Source organism: Sciurus carolinensis, chromosome 8 (assembly GCF_902686445.1).
Source record: "Sciurus carolinensis chromosome 8, mSciCar1.2, whole genome shotgun sequence".
In the NCBI taxonomy this organism is placed as follows: domain Eukaryota; kingdom Metazoa; phylum Chordata; class Mammalia; order Rodentia; family Sciuridae; genus Sciurus; species Sciurus carolinensis.
The window spans coordinates 25,764,690-25,785,237 of record NC_062220.1 but is presented as its reverse complement, the minus strand read 5'-3'; the positions used below and the strand labels follow the sequence as shown (position 1 = coordinate 25,785,237).

At 42.8% G+C, this 20,548-nt stretch overlaps 1 protein-coding gene across 1 annotated transcript in view; it reads left to right on the top strand.

The window, feature by feature from the left end:
- Nucleotides 1–20,548, top strand: part of Snd1 (staphylococcal nuclease and tudor domain containing 1) — a 415,000-nt gene that overhangs the window by 264,952 nt on the left and 129,500 nt on the right. Inside the window, exon 15 of the mRNA XM_047560726.1 lies at nucleotides 2,376–2,517. Coding sequence (XP_047416682.1) covers nucleotides 2,376–2,517 — 142 coding nt within the window. The remainder of the gene's footprint in view (nucleotides 1–2,375; nucleotides 2,518–20,548) is intronic.

Genomic DNA, 20,548 nt, shown 5'->3' with positions numbered 1-20,548 from the left:
TTTATGGCCTGAGGAAACTTGCCAATATTACCAGTATTTTCACTTGAGCCATTGAAACAAATACTAAATTTATAAAATTATTTCATGAGTTTTTATATGGAAAAGGAGCAGGCCAAGCAGACATGCTTGAGATTACAAAGAAAGACAAGACACCACTGTGTGACTGCAACTGAGGTCTAAAAAAGCTGGTATCTTTTGGATTTTACATTCAGTTTAATTGACTTTATAAGACCATTTATTCTTTAAGTTCTGTTACCTTGGATGAAATGTTTATGCTCCTCCTAACAGATGGGTCCATGGGCATTTCATCTCATCCAAGCCTTTGAACACTTGCCTCAAGAAGACTGGGAGCTTCATGTCTTGTCTTGTAATTTTTTTTTTTTTTTAAACAAATGGGGTAAAACTTATTTCTCTGGTGTACATGAAGTAGAGAAACATGGCTAGTGCTGGGAGGCTTTTAAAATTTGCTTTCGTCACTGGCATGTCATTTCTGGAATGGGGCCATTGGGTTGTGAGTTGAGACTCAGGAGGAGTCAGGAATGTCTGCGGACTTTTATTGCAAAGTGAGCAGTAAGGTCCCTTTGATTCCCCTTGACTATTCTTAGTCCAAAAAAGTTGCTCTCCTGGTAAAGTAAATAATACTTTGTCTACCTACTTTGGGAATTTAGCAGGAAGGGAAAATGGCTTGCTGCACCTTCTTTGTTAGTATTAACAATAAAGACATGTACCCGTTATTGTTATTCCTATAAGCATTTTATTCTCATATACATCTGAAAAATAGTGAGGACCAAAAGTCTATTTCTGAAAATTGTAAATAACTCCAGTCTTGAAGAAAAAGGCCTTCTCTTCAGAGACATAGGTTGCCTCATGATTTGCAATAATCAATTTGATAATCATTGTTGACTTACTGGCTCAGCTCATGAATAATGTCCCAGATTTAGACTAGTATGGCAAAAGGATTTTAATCAGGTAGTGCTTTTGTTCCCATGGAGCATTTGTCTTGCTTGACTGTTCTGGACTTAAGCCAACTGCCAGAAAGGCATTTTTCGTACAGTATATGTATAGAAGAGTATGCATTGAAGTATTCCGTGAGGAAGTTTCCAACCCACTAAAGCTCATTGTTAGCTTACCTTCTACTACCAGTGTGCCACTAGAAACGCTGAGAATGGATGACTGTCTCTCCTTTTATCTAGGAACTTGTTTGAAGGGAGGGTTGAATCTCATTACTCTCAATATTGTTTTTATCCCAGCCTACCTCACTGCTTCTGAATGAGAGGAGCCCCTTTGGCTGCTGTGAAAGCAGTGAAATACTTGATGGCTTGTTAAATTTTCATTATCTAATGTACATTAATTTAGATACAATAGCTCTGTTGCTAGGAGAAGAGTCAGAAGGGAAGAGCTCAGCTGAGTGCAGACTGCCTGTGTCACAGAAGTCAGGAGAGTGTGCAGAACTTGCTGTCCTCGCAGGGAGTTTACACTTGCTGCCTGGACTGAAAACCTGAAATTCTGACAGCCAGTGACTATTCCCCCAGCATATGCCATGTGATATTTTGATGCTTGCTTACTCTATCATCTGTTTAATTAGCTCAAAAGGATTTGAAGGCCCTTAGCTCCTATACGGTTAAGAGCTCTGAGTTTAAAAACGTCCACACTTGCTACTTTGGAGAGTAGAATGCATGGACTTCGTGTTGATGCATGAAAAAGTTCAGAAAGTGCTAGGCGGTTTTATGTGTTTATATTAGTTCTATAATTATTTGTGCTGACATGATGTGGTATTTCTCTTCTTGGAGCACATCCTACTGTTGTAGATTTCCCTGGGTAGAAAGTATACCCCAGGGCCCACCTCATCTCCAAACTGGGCTCAAGATTAAGAAACAGGAGACAGTCTGTTCAAGATTCAAGATGAACTAATTTTGGTTTCCTGAGAAGGGCTTTAGGGCTGTGTAATGCACCCTGGACATTTTTTTTTCCCCCAAAGATTAAATTAACCTCCATGGAAGGGTAGTGTTGGTCTTGTGACCTGAGTTTTATATTAAGGGAAGACAAACTTTTCTTTCTGCCCCAAAGAAAGAGGGAACATCTCCATTTCCAAGCACCCTTCTAACTCCTATATCCACTGAGTGCTTAGTAACTGAACGGAGGGAAGTACTTAGTCAATGAGAATGTTCTACACTGCTGCTTAACTATATTTCTTCTGTCAAGATTACATAAGTGTCACATCTGTGCCATGTCTTCAGAAATATCTTGTTTTATAGGGTTCTTTGCTTCTTTCCCTGGTGTCTGCTGGACTTTGTTTTCTAGACAAGAGAAAAAGAAGCATTTTCTCAGTTCCATTACTTTCCAATGATTCTTTTTTTTTTTCTTTTCTCCTTCAGGATACCCAAAAAGCAAAGCAGTTCCTGCCCTTTCTTCAGCGGGCAGGTCGTTCTGAAGCTGTGGTGGAGTATGTCTTCAGTGGTTCTCGCCTCAAACTCTACTTGCCAAAGGAAACTTGCCTTATCACTTTCTTGCTCGCAGGTAAGACTTACGTGTAATATGCTACTTGGAACGTTCTTCACGTAACCTTCCTTTTCCAGTGGTTAGATAGGCCCAGGAGCCCGTCCTAACTTTAATCTGGAAATGGGGTGTGAGCATTCCATCTCCATGTTGCTCCCATGTAGCCTCAGACCCAGCACTACACCCTCCTCCATCTCTTCACATCCACTGGGCACAAGATGTAGAAGGAAAGGAAATTAAAAGAGCACATAGCCTCAGAGTGCATAGGTGAAGGGAATTCCAGGCCCAAGAAAAAAATATGATGGAACTCTCATAGTTGGTATTAACCACTTAAGTTCTCTGCCTCTGCCACGTTAGTCATCAGCAGACCTCAGAGGCACTGAGACACCCTGCCCTTGGAGCTCCCCACACAATGCCATTTACTTCTGTTTTTTTTCCTTTCAAGTTTCATCAGGGTACCAATCCTGTGTGAGACCCCAACCATGGCATTAGTTTGTCTGCACTATCTCTTGCTGGACTGAGGGTGACGTGCTAGGGCAAGCCTCCTCCTGTCTTTGCTGTCTGGATGTATATCTCTTGTCCTGTCTTCTCTAGTATCTTAATATTTCCCAAACCAGCAAGACTATGTATGAAGTGCATTCTTTGAGCAGTTTACATTTATGTATTCAGGGAGCAAACTGCTTCATTTCTTCGCTGCTGGCAAATAATGAAGTTATTTATTTCCAGTCAGTTCTTCACAGAGACTGGTCTTTGAGGGAAGGCTGTCATTCTGCTTCCACTGCCGCCCTCTCTCCCACACCACAGGCGCAGCACATACACTCATTCATTCACTCACAAAGGCCTTGTTCCATTGTGCTCCCCAGATGCACATTGCCTTTTCTGATGCTGTCCTGTTGCCTCTGCCCTTCTTCGGTTGGATTATTGAATAGAATTTGCTGTGAGGGAAAAGAAGCAAGGACCAGACTTGCTGTCCCCACCTAGGTTGCATCAGCCTCCTTTTCCTAGAAGGCAGTGAGTTTCTTGCCTGGATAAGGGTCTTCTTCAGGCCCCAATTAAATGAATTCAGTTATGTGAGATAAGTTACTCCTCGAACACAGGGCTGTGAAGCTCATGGCTGCCACTGCTTAACTGTCCCTTTTCAATGGGCACCCTCACCAACGTGATCCCTACACAGCTCTGAAGGAATTAACTGAAGTATGACTCCGAACTCAGGGCAGAGAACTGCAGCAGATCCGTACCCTACCCGACAGCTTGCTCGCGTTTTTGGTAATGTGAGTTGTAAACCAGGGTGCTACAGAGCAGTGAGTGAGAGTCCTTTCTTGGGGACACTGATGTTCTTATCTTAATATTTCTATACTGAGAATTTTCTTATTAGTGAACTCTTACTACTGAGTGTGAGGTATATATGAAATTCATTCTCTACTATATACCTGAACACAAAAGCATCCTTTTGGCAGTACAGAGTTTATTTCCAAAGGTATGGACCTGTTTTGGCACATTCCTGTGGAACCCTTCTGGTTTCACTTCAGCTTGCTTAGACATAAGCCATCTGATCATTCGACTTTGCATCAGCCAGTTCCTCTGTGGATTTGGCATTATTCAGAGCTTCACAATTCCAAGGCATTGCTTGAGTTAACTTATTCTGAAAGATAAATTACACAGAAGAACATACATGATAAAAAGTATAATCTTTACATTTGTCCTCCTGCCACAGTGTGTTCAGTTAGATTATATGTCTTGTGGTTCTTTGGAAACCTGGCGGGGATGCAGGACCTTGAAAAGTCTTAAGAGGAAACAGATCTCATTTTGGATCCTGGCTGTACTTTACACACGCAGATGATTTTTGAGGAGGTTATTTATCCCGTTTAAGTCACCGTGTACACATTAGTTTTAACTGCAGATTGTTTCCTGCCTCCCAGGATTGTTGCTAATATTTTTCTAACTAGATCTTACCTTGTCTGTCACGTGATGGTATGGTCATGTATTGTGTACGCATGTAACTGTGGTTCTGCTGGGGAGATTTTAACCAAATCCATCAATGGGAAAAGTCAGGAAACAGAGCTATGCCAGCCTCCTCCTGCCTGAGGTCCCTAAAAAGAAAGCTCCTGGATTTCCCCTCTGAGACTCTAGAACAAGGCACTTTGCATTGTCTTACATCCTTGTCACAAGGAATAAACAAGTGGGAATAGTCAGAGGTCTCAGGAGACTCTCAAGGGGTAACAGACATGTAGAAACTGTAGTGTTGGTGTATTAGTCAGAATTCTCTAGAGGAACAGAATCAACAAGAAGTCTGATTATTAAAAGAGGATTTATTAGCTTGACTTACATGACCAGAAACTGGATAGTCCATAATGGCCGTCTGCAGACTAGAGAGCTGGGGGAACCAGCAACTGCTCAGTCCAAGAGGCAGAATCCCCAGAACGAGAGGGATCAACAGTGCTACCCTAGTCCGAGACCAAGGCTTCTGGAAGCTCCCTGGAGAATCATTGGCAGAGTCCACTTTGGAAGAGTGAAGAAGTGAAAGTCTGATGTCCTCAGAGGATTGAAGTAGCAATCAAGAACTCATTCAAGAAGAGTTCAGCTTACATCAGCATCTGCTTCCTTGTTCTTCCAACTTTTATTCCATCCAAGCCACCATCCTATTGGGTGATGCTGCCCACACTTAGGGAGGGCTCCACTTCAGTTCACTATCCCACATTCCAGTCATTCCTAGACACACCCTCATTGACACACCCAGAAACCTCTTAATCATCAGCATCTCTTAATCCAGTCAAGTTGACAATTCAAATTAGCCTTTACAGTTGGGCACTAGGTAAGTGAATAAAATTGGGGACAAAGTAACAGAAGTAACACCAAGGAGGGGATGATGAGTTCTTTGAAAGTAGTTCAGAGAATACTTCCCAGAGGTGCTGCATTTGAAGGACAAAGAAGAGCTTGCTGCATTGGAGTGGGTAGCAAGAGGAGCGACACATTCTAGGTGAACAGGTACTAGGGTATGACTTGGGCTTAGAAAGTTCACTTTGATGTATACACTGGAATAAGTGAGGCAAGGGTCCAGGGGAGCAGACTTCTGAAGGTCAGGGTACAGGCTAGAAATATGGCAGTAGAGAGAAGCAGAGAGGTTGGGAAATGTTTGGGAGGTAGACATGATAGGATATAGGCCATGACTGGACTTCCTTTGGTCAGGGTTGGTGGATGGTGTGGAGGCTAACAGGGAAAGTCAAGCATCTTGTGCTTGAGCAGTTGGGTAAATTGTGATGTCCACAATCACAGGTAACACAAAAGTAAGAATTGGTTTGAGGAACAGATCATTGGTTTGGGTTTGGATGAGCAGTGTTTGAGGTTTCATGGGAGAGTTCAAGCTCAGCAGAGGAGTTTTGGCAAAATGTTCAGGTCAAAGAGTGATGTATTGACAATAATTGAAGCTCCCTGGGTGCCTACAAGAAAGGAATAGGAAGAGTAAACACCCTACAAAACACCAGAATGGGAAGAGTGAGCTAAAGATTCATTTAGGCAGAGAAAATGTGGTCAGAGGAGTAGAAGCAAGACTTTGAGAGGGAATCTTCTGGAAGCCAAGGATGCAAGGAACTCGAAGGAGTCTGCAGTGTCAGACTTTACATAAAAATATCAATTATGCACAGTGGTGAAGTGATTTTATACTATTTATCAATCAGGAAGTCATGGGTGACCTTTGTCAGTGCAGTTTCATCAGAGTTGAGTCAACTAAAGGCAGATTACAGTTGACTAGGGAGTGTATGTAGACAGTAAGGAGAAGACTTATCAAATGTAGGTTGCTCATCCCAGTCTAAGCAAGAATGTAAACTAGTACAGAAAAGTAAGCTAATGCAGCAAGGTAATGGTTCAAGGATGTCAGCATATTGAGTACTTCTAGAACTGTAATTCTTGCTCAAGGATCAGGAAGATGGCATATACAGTTGACAAAGCTATTCAGTATACCTATTGTTTCCATAATACCAATTATATAATGTAGAACTCAACAAAATCTTCTTGACAAATGAGGATATAAAAATGATGGAATGAGAGATTATCATAGGGAACATGCCTTTTAAAATTTGAAAAGCCCTGGCGTGAATTCTGAGAAGGAACCAAAAAAGACTGCAAGGGATAGGAATAGAGTGATGACAAACTGAATGGCATAGCCAAGAGTGTGACCCAGAGTGTCCACTGAGAGCCAGAAGGCCCCTTGGTCCTTGGGCCTGATGGCATCAGTGAAGGTGAGTGGAGGCATGGGTCCGGCATCTGTGTTGTGGAGTCGTTGACCTGAACCAGGATGCTCGTACAGCCTGCAGTACCTGGGGTATGCTCTCCACACTGAGTAAAAGTGGCACTCTGCTGGAATTGATGTCTGTCTGCCCAAGGAGGGAGTTAGCATTGTGATTCTCCTGGGGAAAGTCAAGTGAACTGTTGAGATTAGTCCCTTCAGCTGCTCTTATTATTCCCAGCCTTGTGGAGAGCCCTCTCTACTTCAAGGTGGGGTGGACACTTTCCATTGTTATGTGGCCTTTTTTGGGCAGACGGCCCCACAGCTTGATAGGGAGTGGCATTTGGCCTGAGCCAGCTGGCCTCTCTGTCACGGTTCCTGCACCCCTGTATGTGAAGTGATTGCTTGGTCAGATGGGAGAGCAGGTGGGGCTGGGGAAAGTCAGCTGTAGCTAACAGGTCAGTGCCTTCTGAAAGCTCTTGCCCTTTAGTCCTTTGAGCACCTGGCTTAGGTTTGGTCGGTGAGCAGGTGACCTTATACCACCTGAGCTGAGACTGTTCAAGGTCCCTCTGCCTGCTGCTGTGGCCTCCTGTGCATACTTATTTCAGTCTTAGCGGCAAATCACAGTCAGTTCTTGTCCTGAGTTAGCAGGGAAGCCAAGATCCCTGGGCAGCCTGCGTTTGTCTAAAAGCATCCTTTTTCCTCATCTAGCATTTATTGAGCCCCATACATTGCCTTCCATTAGAGTAGAGCTGTTAGGTACCTACAGTCTCTATTTTTAGTTTATCTCTGCTTGTCATGTATGTCACATTTTATTTTGGTGTCTTGTCCAAAGGGAGACTGAGGCACATCTTTGAAAATCACTTGTCCCTTAATGCATGGTTTTTTAATAGCACCAGTGGGCATGGAGTGTGTGTCCTGTCATATTACCTTTATACGAAGTTTGCTTATTTTGAATTACCTTCTTAGCTCTTGGGTATCAGGGTCGTGCTGAAGGCACAATTCCAGGAAGTTGTCCTGTTGGCCAAGCATCGCAGGTATCAAGGTAGCATCCTGTAAACCAAATACTTCCTCCAGAGTTGAAAGAGAATAATAATTTAAGGCTTCACTGCAATCTGAGGAGTCATAGATATGTAGCTTCTTCCGCCAACTGAGTGCACCCCACATTTGCATTTACATGTTCTTAGAGGGTGCAGCAGTATCTACTATGACCTTCAGACTGAGGCCAGTTGGGTGAGGGTGGGAGGATGGATGTCACTCTCCTTACATGGAGCTCATGGGACAAACTGCCTAGAAGGCAGCAGCCACTTGGCAGGGGATTCTTACGTGGATCACAGCAGGTGACGTATAATCAACCAGTTACCCAGTCACATGTGACAAGGCTAGAAAATGAGACTTCCCTTTACTTACCCTTTGGCATTTTCTTGATTCCCCCCACCTCCTCCTCTTTCTCTCATTACAGCATTCTGACACAGGAAGCCACGAGAAAGGTCCTAGGTGTCTGGGATTTAATAGAGTAGTGGGGTTGTGCACAGGGAGCTCCAAGTGTGGCTACGTCCCTGTACTCCAAGTGCCTTTGAATAAAGTGTTTAATTTCCTTCTGTTTAACATCTCTTCTCCAGCCAATCCTAATTGGAATATCAACTGCTTGTTTCAGTAGACCAAAAACTAATGAGAGGAGGGCAGAGAAGGTAAACAGGAATATCCTCCTCATCTCCCGGCCCTGGGAATGGCGGACCCCATTGATTACCAGTGCCTAACCAAATTACACAATTAAAGCCGATGTATGTTTAAGTGAGGAATCCCATTCTGCTCTCACAGAGGTGCTAATGAATCAGGCTGCTACTGTGGTTGGGTTTGCTGGGCTTCTCTCTTTAATTAAGCAATTACAGGGTCTGCTGATACTTATGAATTCTTTTCAGATGCTTTAATTGAATTGCAACTTAATGGATATTTGTAAAGTGGGATATTCTTTCTCTTGGGACTTCCCAGTTTGATTCTGTCTTCATTGCCTACTTATTTTCAGTTGGGTCCCATTACCGGAAATGGGCAGCTTGACATGAACTTCCTGAAGGTGCTATAGTTCTTTACTTTTAAAAACAAAATTGTAGGAATTATAAGAATTGCATTCATGTCAAGGGATCATAGAGGGTCACTTATAGAAAAGAATTATTAGCACAATTAGCAGGTTTGGAGGGCATTTTTTAATGAGGCCAAGTTGGGTTTTTTTTTTTTTTTTTTTTTTTTTTTTTGCAAGTACACTCACTATAAGAAAGGCAGTCTTCAATAAATTCATAAGCTACTTCTGCTGTTGAATAACTTAATTTAATAGTGTAGACAACTTTATGAAAAATAAGGAAAAACAAAAGAAGAATTATCAAAAGTTTAGGCAGCATACCATGAGAGTCATCTTACTCCATTTTTGGTCACCATGATGGAATACCTCAGGACAGGTAATTTAAAAAGGAAAGAAATTTATTTTGACTCATGGTTCTGGAAGCTGTGAAGTCCAAGAGCATCTTGCCAGCGTCTGCTTAGCTCCTCAGTTCCTGGTGGGGAAACTGAAGGGCAGGTGAGTACATACAAGAGTTGATACAAGGGACATCATTTTTATAACAGCCTGCTCTTGCAGTAACTAATCTAGTCCCTTGAGAAAGGCATCAATCCCTCTTAATGACATAATCATCCCTAACAGGCCTTACCTTCTATTATTGCCATAATGGCAGTCAAATTTCAGCATGAATTTTAGAGAGGTTTGTTTTAGTCAGCTTTTTTGCTGCTGTGACTAAAAGGACCTAAAAAGAACAATTTTAAGGAGAAGTTTATTTTGGAGGGCACACAGTTTCAGAGGTCTCAGTCCATAGACAGCCGGTTCCGTTCCTCAGGGCTTGAAATATGGCAAAACAACATAGTGGAAGTGTGATGAAGGGAAGCTTATGAAGACATTGTATATGTCTTGGGAAGCAAGGAGAGACTAAACTCAGCTCACCAAATGTTTACTCCAAAGGCATGCCCCCAGTGACCCACCTCCTCCAGCCATACCCTACCTGCCTTCAGTTACCTGATGGGGATTAATTCACTGATTGGGTTGAAGCTACCATAACCCAGGCATTTCACCTTGAAGCCTTCCTGCATTGTCTCACACATGAACTTTTGTTTTTTTGGTGGGGGCACCTCACATCCCAACCATAATAGAGACAAACCATATTCAAGTCATAACAGTAGTGCAGAGGAAAGAAAAACTAATTCAGGAATGGAAAAGGCTTCCCAGCATTTCCACATCCAGGAAGATCTGGAATATTTTCTTCTGGCAGATTGGGTATGATTTGTCAAGGCAGAACAACTTTGCCTATATCAGTTCTCAGGAAGAGTTACTTGAAAGAAATGGAGGTATTCGTCCGTCATTTTTTTCTCTGCTTTTGTGTTGTTTGTAAATCTCCTTCTCGCTTCTCTTGCCATTGAGCCTTTGCTGCTCTGCCCTCAGCTCTGTCTCTGCAGATACACCATCACCCACTGGTCATGTGAATGAAAGTCTAAACCTCCAATTATAGGTGATTATCTCCCATCTTTAGATCATGAATCATCCCCAGAAGGAGCCACCTCATACTTGTGGGACATTCAATTGCATGGTTTTTAAATAATTTTTTTATATCGACTGGGCACAATGTGAGGAACATAGAAATACATTATATAGTTTCACCCTTCAACTTGGTAGTTGGGTCTACTAAAGTAACAAATGTATGGACATGAAGAAAGAAATATTTTTGAAAAGGATAAGATAGGAGAAGCATACCTTAAATTACAACAACTTAGAAGTTCATGAAACAACAAGAATAAATGTGATACTTTTCAAAAGAGCTCAGGTGGTCCTGGTACATAACCCAGAACGGAATCCAGAGAAGGGTGAGGCCAAGTGCAGGCTCAGGGCAGGGAAGGGCTGGCCTAGAGTATTCTGCTTCCTCTGGGAAATGCCTGTTTAGGAAGGACTTGAGCAAAGGTGGATCTGGTCAGAAGAGAGTGATGCAACTGGTAAGAGCCCAGAAATGCCAACATCTGAGGACTAGCTGTAGGAATTGAAGGGCACACTTTTAGGACATAATGGAATGTGTCAAGGAAAGAGAGAGGGCTTGAATTTGTTCAGTAGCCATTTCAAATATGTATTTTTTTTAATTCAGGCAGAGTGAAAAATAAAGTCATCAATAAAAGTAGGATTTGTTCAGCATAGTTTAAGGCATTCACAGACCTTGGAGCTAAAACACTTAAAGAGCAATTCTTGCTTTCCTGCTTTCTAATTAATTATTTCCATCAGACTTAACTTGCTTATCTTGGTGTGATGCTGGTGACCTGGAGGTGGAGGAGGCAGCAAGGCCCATATGGCTGTTCTGTGCCAGCCTTTCTAGAGGTCCTGTAACTGAGGGAAAGACAGCCTTAGTGGTGGTACCTTCTGTGGATTCACACTGCTGAAGATGCTGTGGCTTCCCCTTTAAGTGTTGAGCCCTCACTTTCTTAGTGGGTTTTGATGCGAAGAAAAGATGGGTGTTGCTGGGCATTCCTGTAATCCCAGCCACTAGGGAGGCTGAGGCAGGAGGATCATGAGTTCAAAGCCAGCCCCAGCAATTTAGTGAGACCATAAGCAATTTAGCAAGACCCTGTTTCAAAATAAAATATAAAAAGGGCTGTGGGTGTGGCTCAGTGGGTAAGCACCCCTGGGTTTGAACCCTGGTACAAAAAAAAAAAAAAAGGATGGGTGTTGTTTTATTCTTCTCTAGCATAAGCCCATTGATTGCCTTTGGATGGCTAGGTTAGTGCAAAGATTTTCCTTCTAAATTTTCTGACTAGTGCGTCTACTCTTCTATTCTAAAGCCCTCCAATGTTTTGGTTTTTATCCCCTTTGTGTGCTGGGGATTGAACTCAAGTGTGCATTTTCCCCTAAGCTACATCCCCACTCCTTTTCATTTTTGGTTTTGAGACAGGGTCTTGCTAAGTTGGCAGGCCTCAAACTTGTGATCTTCCTGCCAAGAAGCTGTGAATTACAGGTGTGTGTTGCCACACCCAGTCTAGTAGTACTTATTACTCTTGCCACTTTTGAGTTTTAATATAGATGAGACAAGCATGAGAATCCTTGACCCAGGGTCAAGGCCTATCCTATGAAGAGCTAATATGAGCCAGCACAGTGGTACACTAGGTAAGACGTGTACTTTCCCCCAAGCTTTCCTTTTCAGCTAGCTCATTCTCCTTCCCTCCTACTTGAAGGTTTCTTCCGAGTCAGTGTAGGGTTGTACAGGCTGTCTGTGGTTAGTGAACCTGTGGGGATGGAATGAGAAACTTCAGAGATGGTGACCTTTCCCTATAATCATGTTTCCAGTACCGGCACCTGTCTCTTGGGTGGTGCCCGTTCCATTCTCATGGCTGTCCCAAAAGAATACATTTCAGCACCATCTTATCAACTTATTGGTACTCCCCAACGGCCACTTAGTAGTAGCAGAGACAAGCAGCAGCATCTTCCACTGAACTACTCTATACTACCCCAGCCCTGTAGGGAAGTCCATTTGTCTAGACTCATAGTAGAAAATGGCAGAACCTGGATGCAGGGCAGGGAGTATAAATGGTTTGATAATTTGCAGTTAAAGAAAAATGTTTTGAATTCTGATAATGGGCAGCCCCAGGGTGAACAGTGTGTACTGCATGTAAGACTTCATCCTGGTTGCTATGGGAACCACCTCTCACATCCCCCTTTCAGACAGATTTGACTGAGTTTAAAAAATAAATAAAGCTGTTCCTCGTCATTGAAAAGTGGTCCTTGCCCCCTCTCCCAGACCCCAGCCCATTGCTCACCTTGAATTTCTTTTGAGGTTTTCCTGGAGCTTCCCCAACTGATGTGCTGGTTTGGAGAGTTCGTGCCTGAGTGGGTAGTACAAATACATTAGGTGTCTAGTATGGGCCTCCAGCACATCCTCCTGTTGACCTCGAGGAGTCATCTTTTAGATTTTTGCTCTGGGAGTGGACAGGGCCAGTGACTATAGAATGCACTTTGTCTCAGCCTATGTTTGGGGGCTCTGAGGAGGCTCAGAACTGTTCCTCATTTCAGTACCACGAAGCATTCCCAGATTCTGATGCAGGACTGGCAAATAACAGACCTAGTAGGAGCAAGAACAGTTTACCAGAGTTTCTTTCCCATTTGGAAGACATTCTTTCAGTCATGGTATTTCTTCATCAGCACTTTTTTCCACTTGTTTACACTACCAGTGTAATTCAGACCTTGTACATTTTGGGTTGTTTTTTGTTTTAAACCGAAGTTTCTTTCCTCTTTGCCTTGAGAAAATGCCTGTGATTTACATCTCATCAGGCTCCCTATAAGGTTGGTTTACAGGCTTCTAGAGCAGGCTTTGGGAAAACTTTCCATTCCAGCTTTCAAGATTCCCTGTTGGTTTTCCTTGTTAGACTTACTATGCTCTGTCATGCTCTGCAATAGCATTCCTGAACCAACCCTGTAAACTCCCATGCTTACCTTAACTATTATAGGGAGATATATAAATCAGCTAGTCAGTCTGCAACTGGTGGAGAAGTTCCCATTTCCCTGCCCTTGCGTGCCTCCTTTTCCTGAGCTTGTACATCTGCTAGTGATTTTTCTAGGGTTAATTTGGGTGTTTTTATTTTTAATTTGGAACATGGTGTCTGTCTCTTCTCTGTGTGTGTTTTGGATGCAGCCCCTGTGCTAGGCATGCGGTTATTAACTCCACTGATATACCAGTTCGCTCATTAGCATTTGCATTTTAAATTACAAGCTAGAGCAGACGACATTTATGCTATATTTGTACCATTGCCTTCTTCATGAATGATGTTGCATGTGCTGGGAATGCAGAAATAACTCTTCAAAGGCCCTGATATATTTTAGTCTGTTTTTTAGAAAACTGCTATTTCTTTTTTACTCTTGATTCTCATTGTTTGATAGGGAATTTTTTTTTTTTCTTCTTTTCCAAGTTTAGACCTATTTGTGAGCTACGCTGATTGGAAAGTGCTAACGACAGACCAACCCTTCGTATCAAAATAGGCCTATTGCGTAGAGCAGCCATCTTTCCCACTCACGTGGTGTTCCTTGTAAGCAGCCTTCCTTGATTTGAGAGGAGGGAGTTTTCTCCTCCCTAGCTGGGTGGGTGGGAAGGAAGACACAGTCACGGATACTTGTTCTTGCTTGTATTTGTGCTCACATCCTTCTTTTTTTGTAGTCGATTAGTCAGTAGTTAATAACACCTGTTATTGCCTGGTACCACGAGGGGGGAAAGGAAATAGTGTATGCCTTCAAGGAGCTTCTTTGACAAAAAGCATTTAGATTACAGTGCAGAGCAGCATATGAAATATTAGAGTGTAAAATGCCAGCTTTAGTTGTAGGTCCCTTAATGAGAGTTGCCAGTAGTTTAAGTCCTCTTGGGCAGCTCTTCCTCTTGGCAGATGGTAACTTCAGCATCCAGATCACAAAGACCAAATCAGAATTGCATGGTCATGGATCCCAGCCCTGTTGATTGAGCCTCCCCAGGCTGGCCCAGCTCTGCCTAACCTAGTCTTTGCGGGCTCTGGCAGCAGGTAGGGGACAGAAAGCATGCTGTGGTTGACAGGTCTGCATTTGTGTCTTTGTGTTTTTCCTATGTGGTCTCCAAGTTTGGTTCTCTCAGTTTTGTTGCAGGGAACCTTCCTACTGATGAAGTCTCACTTCTAAAATATAACTTGAAAAATCCAGGGATGTCACAGTGGAAATAGATTTGCATTGTGGGTAGGCAAGCAAAACATCTGCAACTGATATGAGCTATTTCCCTACTTTCTAAAGGTTTTTCCCATATAGTATTTGATCTGCCAATTCATTGCTGGAATAACCAAGCATTGAAGAGTTGCCTTTGAGACGAATGATCCAAGTACACAATTCATGTTTCAGAACCTGATCCATATGCTAGGAATGTAGCTTAGTAGAGCACTTTCCTAGCATGCAGGAGGCCCTGGGTTCAATCCCCAGTACTGCCAAAAAGAAAAGACCTGATCCCTGATCTCATTGCTGCACATGACATATACAAAGTAAAAAGAAATGACATGGTATGGGGGAATAGCATCCTGAGCCTACTCTCATGTTGATCTATTTCATACCAAGAGGTTGGCTTTAAAATAAACACTGCAATTATCATTCTCCCTTCATATTCCTGTGGAGAGTATAGGTCTTACCCATTGGAATGAGGACTTGAGGGTTGGTAGCTTTTGTTCTTTCAGCATAGTAGTACTTCAGCACTTACCATCTGAATCCTGCTGTGAGTTTGATTCAGATTTGTACAGCTTCTTGAATTTTATTAATTATTCTCATAATAATTTCTTACCCCAGCATCTGCTGATTCAGAGTTCTAAGAAATCCACTTTCAGGACTGTACACATTGTTTGAAGTCAGATCACGAGATAGGATTCATAGTTACGAGGGGTCTTCTACTTTTTAATATCTAATGGTGCAGCAGGGCTGGTTCCTACCTCATTAGCTCGTCTTCCATAAACAGAAGCACTCTTGAAGTTCTTTTTAAATGTGATGGACAAAACAAAACTGATAATGAATTATTACCTACCTCTGTATCTCTTCTGCAGAGATGGTCCATTTGTGGCACATTAAGCATTTGCCATGTGCCTTTGGAGGTGGGGGAGCTTCTTTGAGCTCCTCCCAACATAAGCTTTGTGCCTTCAACTTCATTTCGCCTTTGCCTGTTACCTGGCCAAACTGTCCTCCGGAAACTAAGCTATGCCTAACAGAACAAACGTAGATGTCATGGAGTGATAACTGGGTCCTAGAGACTCAGGAGTGTCAAAGCAGAGCAGGGGACACATTAGTTGGCAACACCTGTACATAGAGTGGCATGGCAGCAGGCATCTAGGTGGCACTCAGAGCATTCATTCAGTAACATTTATAAATGCTCCTTAATGATGCTGATGAAAGCTATTGAGGCAAACAACTCACTAAAGAACTGTGAAATCCCACAGCCTGTCTTTCATTTTTTTCATTACATTTGTTATCCAGGTGAAGGGCTGATTGCTTCCAGTCACTCCCCATTCCACCAAGCTGGTGCTCCAGAAGAAGGGGTATGCCTTGTCTGCGTCCCCCACCACCCAGCTTCTTGCAGTTCTCCACAACTACCTCCACTATGTCCTGGCTTCTGACTGAAGCCTTGAATTAAGTAGGTTAGGAATAAACTGCTTGAATGCGTTTGTGCAGATAGCTTCTCTCACCAGCTATCTGAAGTGCTTTTTGAAATACACGGGAGCCCTTTGTAAGCTGCTTTATAAGCTGTGAAGTCCATTGTTGCTACTCTCTGCAGCCAGCGTGTCTCTAACCTAAGTAATGTCTACTTGGCCTGCAGCCAGGGCTTGGGATTGCAAACTCTCGTAAGCAGCAAAGCCGCCCACCAGAGTCACTAGCAGCTGTTGCAGGTTGGAGGATTTGCAGAAATTGAGATTGCTGTTCCCAGATATTGGCACTTGCCTGGTGATGAATGACCCAGTCTGTGCGAGGGGACTCTGTATGCTTTCCTTCGGTCTTTTATTCTCAGCCCTCTATTGTGGTGCCTGCTCAATGGCCCCGTTGTGGAGGAGGGTGGCTGAATGGCAGGATGAGTGGCCTGCCTCTGCCGCCATTGCCTCCCTCAACTGGCCTACACTGAGACATTAAGAATAGCTCTTTGATCCCTGAACTGGTTCTTGGGGCAGAAATTTCATGGTACACAGTACAAATGCCAAGGGCTAAGATTCCAACCTCAAGAGGGTAGAGAAATGACCTTCACCTAAAAGGCAGTGAAATGAACTCTACTTGGATTACTCTGGTGCCCTTTTGCCTTAACCTGCACCGGAATAGCCATAGAGGTAAGACCAAAGACCAGGAAAGGTCCATTCTGAGAGTCATTAGTGGGTATATGCTTATTTCTGATATGATTGCCCAAGAGTGAAATTTTCAGAGGGTGATGCCACTTAGTATAATTTCTTCTTGTCAAATACACCCAGACATATTCATGAATGCATACACTGAAACCAGTGTTTCAATTCCATCTTAGAGATTAAATTGCAAAGAATGAGGCATGAATGGCCTTTGCTCAGGGTTGTCCACTCCCCCAACTCCAACCCCTGCTGCTACTCTCTCATGTCACTCTTTCCATTACCAGCATAGAAAATGTTTGAGGAATCTTGTCTGTCTTCTCACCACTGAATCGGCCATAACAGTGCCTAGAATAGTACTTGATCATGAATGAATAAATAGACAGATGTTTCTGGCCTAACATTTTGATTGTTTTAAAATTCAGAAAACACTGTTCCCAAAAGGGTGTTAGAGCCACAATAACCATGAAGTCACAGAGACCATACTGAGTGTCACTCTGGAGAACGGCCTGGGTCCATCCCCAAAGTCATGGAACCATCAACAAGTCACAGCTGTTTTGGATCTTGTTTTTTTTGTTTTTGTTTTTTTTTTTTTTTCCGTAGAAATGAGGGGGTTGGATTGGGTCTCTCTTGGGTTCATTCCTGGTCCAACTTTCTAATAATAACAGCTCTTACTTAATGAGTACTTACTACATACTGTGGTGTTGGTCTTACCCACAACCCTAAGGTAGGTACCATTACAATCCCCATTTTACAGATAGAAAAACTGAGGTATAGAAAAGTTTGTTAACTTGCTAAAGAGAAAACAGAGCACATCTTAATCTCATCATATGTGCTCTCATTTAGAACACAGTACCCATATTGATGAGGAACACAGGGACCTAGTTTTACCTCAGATTTTTGCAGGTAGGAAGGAGCTTTCCAGTCTTCCCTTTAGTCACTGCATCTGCCTATGCTCTTGTTGGCTAGGAGCCAACCCAGCAGTGCCTTTCTTGTGGTATGACCAAAAGCAAAACTTAAGAAGGAGACAGTGGGAGGGGTGCTATTTAAGAAATGTGGTGATGGAGACATGAATTTCCAGTCATTGTTTTGAGTCTGGATTTGTGTTACTGACTCTAGAGATGAAACCAGAAAGAACACATCTGAGATGAGAGCATGGTGGGGACATGGGATTGTAGAAGAGAGAGCAGGTCAGACCTATGGGATGGGTTTATGAGCTGGGGCATTTATGGACAAATTAAACTTTAGCCCTGAGTAAGCAAAGTCCTCAGCCAGTTATTACTGCTCTGGCACTTCTAATGGGCCCTATGCGGCCCTTATAAATTATTCAGCTGCTTTACTAATAAAAGGCCCAGCAACTAGCCTAGTCCTGGTGATGCTTAAGTAGATAGCTCAGAGCAGGTTAGAGGGACAGAATAGCTGCTGATCACCAAGATGGCTCTCCTTTCTAATTTAGAGATGAGAGGGTTAAACAGTCTAGCTTGAGTAGCAGAGTTTTGAGGGAGAATGTGTAACACTGGTGTGGAAATGTTAAAGTGGCTAGCAAGAGCTCTCTCAGGAGACTCCAGCTGAGGTTTCCTGGGCTATTTCATCTGGTACACCTTTCACAGAGTGGCATGATTATTAAATGTCCCAGAAGATACAACCTTTAAATATCTGGAGGTCCTCCCCCAACAACCATTCTTACTATACCTCTTTATTTTCTTTAAATTTCAAATTTAAAATTGTGAGACTAGTACAAAGACCTTCCATTTAATCTTTATTGATTTGTTAACATGTTGCCTTGTTTGCTTTCTGTGTATTTTTAGAATTAGAAGATTTTGGCCAAATTGCCTCTCATATCCATTAACAATGGGGAAATATTTTTTCCATCCCACAGAGAACATGTGTCTATGATCTGTACTTCATGTGGTCACCATAACTTGTTCTGGGGCAGCTGCCATGATATTGCCCCACTTTGGAAGATGAGCTATGGCAATTGTGCTTTCCAACTTTTCCAGGCCACACGTGAGGTCTCTGCGTCTTCTTGGATCAAAAGATATCATTCTGGCAGTCTCAGTTCCTCTCTTAGGCCCAGGTGTTTCCAGGTGTGAGCAAACTAGAAATAGGATTTAAGTGGGGTAGTTTACAGGCCTGCCTGGAAGCCTCTGGGAGTGTGTACATCCCTGGGTCCTGGCATGTTTATTCTCAAAAGTTTTTCATGCTGCCCTAGATATGATAGGAGCTTTATTATCTTATTTCATATTTCAGCAAATACTGAAAAATGGTAAAATAATTCATTCACCCCCCCCCAGCATGTTTTGATTTTATTGTTTAATGGTATTCTGAGAATTCAAGGATTTCTTAATGAACTGTAAATATTAGCTGAATTCCAACCCACTGAAAACTGTAGGATATGATAGGAAAAGGGATCTCAACTCCAGTGCTTCCCAACATGCCAGCTAAAAATCATGAATGGCAGCTAGAATTCCAGGACTGTAGACTGCTTGTCTCATGTTTCATGGTACAACATATTAGGAGGACTCTTCTTCTGTTTTTGCAATTTTGCGCATTATTTTTGTCATATTTGCTTTTCCTCATCCTCTGTTTCATGTCTTCTGGGATTTTCACTGAAACAAATATGATGTAAATATGGGTTCTTGTCCTCATTTTGTTTCTTTCAGCTTCACCAGGTATCGCGCTCCCTCTGCCCGCAGAGAGAGACACGACAAACGTCTGAAGCTTTGGAAGTTTATTGTGCACAGTCCCTCTCCTATACTTCTCTTACTCCTAGCTTCCGCGCACTCCCAGCTTCCCTTCTCTCAGCTTCTCCCAAGCTTCCGCGCACTCTCAGCTTCTCTTCTCTCGGCTTCTTCTTACTCCCAGCTTCCGCGCACTCCCAGCTTCCAGCTCAGCTTCAGCCTCCGCCTCCGCCTCCGCCGCTTCTTCCGCTTCTACCTCTCCACTCTCCCACCCACCAGGCTTATATACACTTCAACCAATCAGGGGAGAATACACGAGGTAAACGCGGACAGCTGCAAGCATAGAATAGGTACACGAGGGGGGCATGCTCTAGTCACATCGTTAACTAGCCAATCATTGGAATTCGCTGGTTGTTTACTGTATAGCTGGCCGCTTTTGGCTCAGCGTCAGGCGCCATCTTGACCACGCCCAAGGCTGGGGGTCCTGGAAACCCCGACAACCAGGTCATGTTTTTCATTGATTAGTAAATGGTCTTTATTTTATACCAGCAAGAATTTTCACAGTAGTGATGTCACCATTATTAATATTTGTACCTCTTAGTCAAGTCTTTGACCCCTTTGCTCTAGGTGATCCTGTGGAGGAGGACTACTAGAACTTCTGGTCATTACTTTTCAGTACAACAGAAAATATCCATTATAGTAGAGTTGATGAAAATCCCAATAACAGGGGAATAAAATAGATGAGAGACGAATTAGAGGTGTTTTTAAGGAACGTTGATAATAGAAAGCTCATTAAATAGAAATTTGAAGACTTTCTCATCCAGATTCTGCTACTTCCTGATGATTTTAAACAAGTCTCACACCGGTTCTATCCCCACTTCTCTGATTCTCATTGTCTGAGCTTTTGTAGGCTCTGCCCCCAAAATCATTAAGTGCAGGTTATAATCCTAGCTGTGTCACCTTGGATTATATTAAATGGTAGCTGATGTTCGTTCAAGGCCTTGATCTTATGAACACCTCTTCTTACTCTTACATTGTGAGTTTGAAATCAAGTCAGCTGATGAGTAAATTGAGTTGATTAAATTTTCAGCGTGGCATAAAAGTAATCCCTATGAGTACGAGATGACAGTTTAGAAGACACCTGTGTCTTCCCTCAGTTCATCAGATAAACACTTTAACTGGATGACAGAGCTCAGTTTAAAAGTGTCCTGAGCTCAAAGGTGAGCTAGCCAAGGGCTAATGCTAATGCCATCGATCCAGT